We start from the raw sequence: 6,767 nt of genomic DNA, 5'->3' as shown, positions 1-6,767 counted from the left end.
CAGCAGAGCTAAAGCCAGGAAGAGTCGGCATCTTGAAAGGGACTTCTTCTTCCTCCAGGTTCAGTGCCATCATCGCTCTATCCATTGCTACATACATCCTTTTCATACAGTATATAGACTTCTTTACTCGCTTGCTACTAACCCCCACCCACTTTCTTCTTAAATGCTTGAAGCAAAAGATGAACAAACAAATAAGATTTTCGGATTTGAAGGCAGATTATATCCTAAAACCAATTTTTTCCTTGACTTTTGAGTTAAAAATCGTGTTTTAACCACTTTTATGCAAACCCCATATAAACTTTACTTAACCTCTTGGATAAACAGCTAAAGCCCACTAGGGGTCACTCAGAGAGAAAAAACCTCCCACCTCTCACTAAAACTGCATGGGAGTAACACTAGTTTAAACGTAAGACACTTTACCTAAGGCATTTTTTACAAATCTAAGTTCTAGGTGTCTATTTTTTCCAATTTTCTCAAAAAGAAATGAAGGAGAACAAAATATTAAGAGTGTTTGTTCCTTATTATTCCTTCTCAGATTTAATAAAGAATATTTGTGTTCTATGATTCTCTAGATTAAAAGGAAAGAACAAAAATCTGAGAAAAAATATGTGATAACCGAAGGTGGTGGCGTGGAGAATCGGTGGTCTCCTCTTCGCCACCACCACAATAAATAATAATAAAAAAAATTCTATGTTTTTATAATAGATTTTAATTTAGAAATTTTATTTACATAATATTAAATTTTAATTTTTTTTTTGAAAGATCCATTGTTAGCTACGGTTTATTTCGTAGCTAAAATTATCCATGAATATTTCATGAACAAAACGTGGTTATTTTTGTGGCAAAATCGTAGGTTTTTGCCACAATCATTTTTTTGCTGCGAGTTTACATCCACGTTTTATTTTCTTGTAAATCTTACATATAACCACGAAATTTTGGTCATAGCCACACAAAAATGTGGCTATATCCATTTTTTTTTACTACTGGTTGTATGATAAAGAAAAGTTGTAAAGTTTAAAAAATAAGAATATATTACTTCTTCATGGTTTCTATGAGATTTACATGATATCTGAATCATGGATGATACCTCAGACCCTCTTTATACTCCTTCTGTGAGTATTTCACGGTGTGTTATCGTAAAGTTGTCGTCTTTTAATTACCTCACATGTCGGCTTTTCCTAGTCTCACCTTACATTGTGTACCATATTGGACAAGGATATAACAATAGAGGTAGGGTGTACTACAACAACAGAGGTGGTAGTAGTCGTGGAACCTACTCAGCATGTGGCCATGGTTTTATTAACATTTCATTGGAGGCTCAAACCCTGGATCAAAGTCCATCTGTTAGATTTGCGGAAAATATGGCAGTCATCTTCTCGGTGCTACAGTCACTTTGATCATGACTATCAATCACCAAACACGCTTCATAACGCATTGACAACAGAAAAGCCGTCTGATCAAGTTAAGTACAATGTATAAGAATGATATCATGACGCTGCAGCAACTGCTCACATCACAAATAATGGATCTCAACTTTAATCCTCAAAACCGTAATTAGGAAATGGTGAGGTGATAGTCGGAAATGGAAATTACCTTCCTACCGCACATATTGGATCCATTTCTATGCAACTAACTCAAGGTACCTTACCCTTTAAAGATTTTCTTGTATGTCATGTTATAACAAAGTCTCTATTGTCTATATCCAAACTGACTTCCGGCTACCCGTGCGAAATCACATTTGACTCTGAGTCTGTGTTTGTTACGAACAAAGTGACAAAACAGGTGATAATACAAGGAAGAAGACATAAGGATCTTTATATGCTGAAGGATATCTAATTCAAGCTTTCCACTCAACTAGACAGTAGCCTACGTGTGAGAGGATTTGGCATTGGAGGCTAGGCCATCACCACATGGATGTTCATTAACAGCTTTTCAGGAATAAAGCCATAGTTTTCAATAAGTCAAGCTTCAAGACTATTTGTGATGCTTGTCAAATAGGGAATAGCTGTCAATTTCAATTTTTAGCTTCTGATTTTGTATCAAGTCAACCTTTAGAGGATACATTGTAAGTTTTGGGGTCCTAGTCCTATTGTATCATCACAAGGGTTTAAATATTATGTCATCTTTATTGATAGCTATTCAAGATACAGTTGGTTTACCCATTAAAGCTCAAATTAGACTTCTATTATGTGTTCATCCGGTTTAAAAGATGATTGAAAATCAACTACAGTGTGACGATGGAGGCGAATTTGTCACTAAACCCTTTTTAACACCTTTGGATGCTTCTAGTATTCAACAACTAGTCTTGTGTCCACATACGCTACAACAAGACGGGCTAGCAGAAAGGAAACACATGCGCACTTGACAGAATTAGCACTCACAATGTTGTTTCATAGTAAGATACCTCATCAGTTATGGGTGGAAGCATTCTTCACCTTAATTTTTTTCGGAAATCTTCTTTTTTTCTTCAGTTTTGGAAGATCATAAGAGTCCTTTTGAACCCTTGAATGAAATACCTCTTGTCTACACCGCCCTTTGAGTTTTTGGTTGTAAATGCTTCATGTATCTGATTGATTAATGTAAATAATCAAATGCATAGTTAAAGTTTATTTATTCTTTATAGTTTATTGATTATTAAAATTTTCTAGAATCGTTATATATGTGATTGATTAATGTAAATAATCAAATATTTCATATAAACTAATTAACTTTTGGGTTCCGGTATCACACCTTTTGTTTGGTGGATGACTGGCTTTGTCTCTGGGGCCGTGCCGTCTTCTTCAGCGGTGGTCGCCGGCTTTTAATTCCGGGAGTGAAGGCTTCTAAAACTTCGCGTCATCAGTGGCTCTGTTTCTCCCAAGTCGATTTGAAGCTCTCTGATGGACGGAGATCTGTTAGCAAAAGCGTGGTGGGGGTGTTGGTGTTTCCCGGATGAGATCTCGATTGGTCGATGGAAGCTCTCCGTGGAAGGGTGATTTGGTGTTGAAGGGATGCGCGATGTGATTCCATCTCCGGTGATTTGCGGTGAAACGTCGGTGAGTGTATCCTTCTGGCGGTGGTTTCTCGAAGCGGCGGACGTGTGAAGGGTAGGGTAATGTGTGTTCCCTTGCAGTTGTGGTTTCAACACGTGGTCAAGTCATGCTCTTATTTCAACAAGTGGATAGCAAAGCGTCTCGTGGGTTTGGGTATTAGACTTTTGGGCTTCTGGGTGTAGTAATTTGTGGTCCATGTCGGGTGGACTGATGGGTTTGAATCCTAAGTGTTTATGTCTTTGCTTGCCCTTCTTTGGGCCTTTAGTTTGTTTTTGGAATTTAGTCCCTTTAATAATAACATTAGTAGATGAAAAAAAAAACTAAATTTTCCTACTATGATTTGTTAAAAATTAGAAAATAATTACTCTATTTTTTAATAGAATAGATATATATCAAAATGATCTCTTAAATTATTTGAGAATTTAAAAACAAAATGACTCTTTCAATGTACGTAAGCATGGTCCTAGTCACTATCCAAACCCACGTTGTTGACAAAGACAAATTTGTCAAACTAAACATCCTAGCTAATCACTCACTATGAATTGAAATTTGATTATTTTTTGAAGCTTTTTTTAAATGATTATTTTTTGAAGTTATTAAAGTGTATATAAGAAAACTTAGGGTTTCAGCTGACACTTTGAAGGATTTTTTTTTTTTTTTTTTTGGTAAAAATGTTAAGACTTTGAAGGATTTTTGTTAAAGGTAATCATAACAACACACCAAAAATCTTTTACGATTTCATCAGAGCTCAAATCATTCCAATTTTTAATACTGAATACAAATCCCTTATTTGTGTTACTATTTATATTTTTCATTCTTCAATTCTGATCTACAGTTGTTTACTAATTGGAACCTATATTATTAAAATATAAAGCACAACACAAAACATAACAATTTCGTTATGCTAAATGAAACTACAGATATACATAAATCTTTTTTCTTTTTCCTTTTTTTTTTTTGTGGTGGGGAAGAAAACAGAATAAAATATAATGACAACAAAAACTAAGAAGGATAAATAGAAAAACGTGGACGATGAGGTTTGGTACTTTTGTGAGAAGAGGAGTGATGAAGTTGGCGTCGTTTCTCAGCAAAGCCATCACTGTTTCGCATTATCCAGTATCTCTCTATCTCTTCTGGTTGTCTTCCTGGCACTCGTCCTGCTATTAAATCCCACCTAAATTTAAAAAATATACACACAAATTACACTTTTATATTTTTATTTTGTCAATTCGGGTTCTATTTAGAGCCATACAAGCATTTATTCATAAGTACTTACTAGGTTCTCGACTTTATATATGAATATATGTATATAATTTAATGAACGTGATAGCTTTAACTAAATGTTTTTAAGAAAATTAGTGGACGCCATGTGCTTCCCTCTACAACATGGTACACTGCACAACTACAAATGTAAGTACATGCCTAAATTAACTTATGTTTCTTTAAAACTAGTTAACGTATGTTAACCTGGAAATATTTTATAGAATATCCTTTCTCTTTGGGCCGAGATAAATTGATATAAAAAGAGGAAGAAGAAATTGTCACCTATCACCTACAAGTCTATGCATTCGAAAGATGAGATCTTCTTCTTGTTCTGTCATATTGATAAACTCCCATTCAATACTGCTCACTTCTGCACACAGTTATATTCAAAACAAAGATTATATTAACAAAAAAAAAATACTTTTTGTTTTTGGTTAAAACTGGAAACTTAATCTTGCTACGTTTTTTCAGTTACTTAGCACGGCGTGTTCATTTGCGTTGTTTTCTACAAGTGCTCTCAAAGGTAAAATTTGAGGTCGATGGCAAATACTGCTTCCAAGATGTGCAACCCATGAACAATTATGCAAACAAGTAAAATACCATGTAAGAATAATATATGGAATAGAGAGGGGACCTTCAGAGTCATGGAGAGTGGCTTTGTGTTGCTTACGACGGCAACGACGGTCAGTGTTATCCATTAATATTGGAGACAGTAAGAAAAAGCCGAGCTAATGAAATTGAGATTTGAGGTTTAGTTGGAGAATGCAAGAAAAGATATATGTGAGAGATGAGAGTTTATAAAGAGAATATAAGAGAGGAGGAGAGAGGGGGAGAGGAGGAAGTATCCAACGAACAGCCTTTGCAAACTAATAGTAAGAAGTGTTGTGTGGTCTTGTTGACTCTTAGCCTTTGTGTAGACTTGTCGTTGCCACTCGTATACACATTGAGATGAATTCTCTTAATTCAAAACTTTAAACCTTCTTTCTTTTTTTATATTCAAAACTTATAAGTTTTAACCTTCTTTCTTTTTATATATTTTATAAAATATAATATTTGGTTCAAATTTGGCAGAGCAAGCTCCTGGATTTTATGGTAGTTGGGTTTATAGTTGTTTTTCATTGAACAATGATTTTCCTAAGAAATTAAGCTATGAATTACTAGTTTCTGTAGCGAAAAGAAAAGAAAAACACATCACTAGTTTTAAACGATTTTTCTTTTGCACATAAACCAAATCTGAACTAGTTAAACCAAACTAAATTAAATTTTCTTAAATCAAAACCAAATTAAAATCCATTTTTATCGGAATCGTTAGAATTTTTTTACGGAATATACCAAACTGAACCTGAATTTTGAGCTAAGCGAACAAAAGTACATTTCAATGTATTAAAAACATATAAAACAACATCATATACAAAATTACATCTGTTATCTTTATAAAATGTTTGAATAGAAAAAAATAATAAACAAAATAAGAACCAGATTTAATCATTAAAAATGTTTCCATTCAAATATTTAGAATATGCTTATTAATTTAATCATTTAAAAATTTTACATATTTTAATTGTATTATTCATCCCCTATACAAGAAGTCTCGTTTTCACATAAATGTGGATCATAGATATTTCGTTTAGGGATTATCAAAGAAGTCTACGGTGACCAAGGCCTGACTGGTTCAAACGCAGCGGTTGCGGTTGCAGTTGCGAGAGTTTGCGGATGCGGATGGTTGCGGTTTCTAGCGGTTTTAAGAGATTTGTATGACTGGTTATGCGGTTAGAAATTGGTGCGTTTGCGGGATATTTATGACTGGTTAACTACCAAATACAACAGCAGTTAAATAATAAATTAACAATATTTACTTTTTATATAATTATAAAAATATCAAAAATCATAATATTATAATAAATATAAATCATATTTAGAAAGTTATAGTTTTAAAATTTTAAAAATTATAGAAAATATTTTTATTTTAAAATTTTATAATATTAATTAAAACATAATAGATATATTTTAGTATTTTTATAATTCCAATTTAAAATTTTTATTGAATATTTTTATTTTTGTATTTATATGGTTTTTGAAAAAAAAAAAAATTGTCTTCCCGCAACCGCCCGCAACCGTAAACACTAGCTGGAACCAGCTTTTGGTTTTAAGAGATTCGGAGCGGTTTGAAACGATTTATACCGGTTTGTATGATTCTTTCGAAACGCTGTCAACCGCTACCAACCGCAAAAGCTGCGTTTGCGGGTGGTAGCGGAAAAACCAGTGAAGCCCTAAGACATTACATTTTCCCCAGACTGGCAGCTCCTTTTGCTGGCGGAGTACTCAAATCCGATTTAAAGTGAATCTAGAGAAATTTAATCCTTTCTTACATGATACAACTAAAAGCCCTTGAGTTTTGTATTCTTGTTGAAATTTTCAAAATCTACCATAAATTTGAACTGGCCATTAAAATAACGTATTAAATTCGAGTGC

The 6,767-nt window shown here is 33.6% G+C and overlaps 1 protein-coding gene across 1 annotated transcript; it reads right to left on the bottom strand.

Moving 5' to 3' along the window:
* Positions 1-3,867: 3,867 nt before the first annotated feature.
* On the bottom strand, positions 3,868-5,229 carry LOC106316031 (transcription factor TRY-like). Its single transcript, XM_013753893.1, has 3 exons — positions 4,930-5,229; positions 4,578-4,665; positions 3,868-4,206 (listed from the first exon to the last, which is right to left on the bottom strand). The coding sequence occupies exons 1-3, from the start codon at positions 4,991-4,993 to the stop codon at positions 4,035-4,037; spliced, it is 324 nt and encodes a 107-aa protein (XP_013609347.1). The 5' UTR covers positions 4,994-5,229; the 3' UTR covers positions 3,868-4,034.
* Positions 5,230-6,767: the final 1,538 nt, after the last annotated feature.

The sequence above is a fragment of the Brassica oleracea genome, chromosome C9 (assembly GCF_000695525.1).
Source record: "Brassica oleracea var. oleracea cultivar TO1000 chromosome C9, BOL, whole genome shotgun sequence".
Taxonomy (NCBI): domain Eukaryota; kingdom Viridiplantae; phylum Streptophyta; class Magnoliopsida; order Brassicales; family Brassicaceae; genus Brassica; species Brassica oleracea.
This window is presented reverse-complemented; position numbering and strand designations above follow the sequence as displayed.

What these genes read in the sequence shown, in the direction of transcription:
- LOC106316031 (XM_013753893.1), bottom strand. Translation starts at nt 4,993, where the DNA reads ATGGATAACACTGACCGTCGTTGCCGTCGTAAGCAACACAAAGCCACT. An exon ending in CACTCTCCATGACTCTGAAG is followed by an intron (nt 4,666 to 4,929) that starts GTCCCCTCTCTA and finishes AACTGTGTGCAG; the next exon opens with AAGTGAGCAGTATTGAATGG. An exon ending in CATAGACTTGTAGGTGATAG is followed by an intron (nt 4,207 to 4,577) that starts GTGACAATTTCT and finishes TTTTAAATTTAG; the next exon opens with GTGGGATTTAATAGCAGGAC.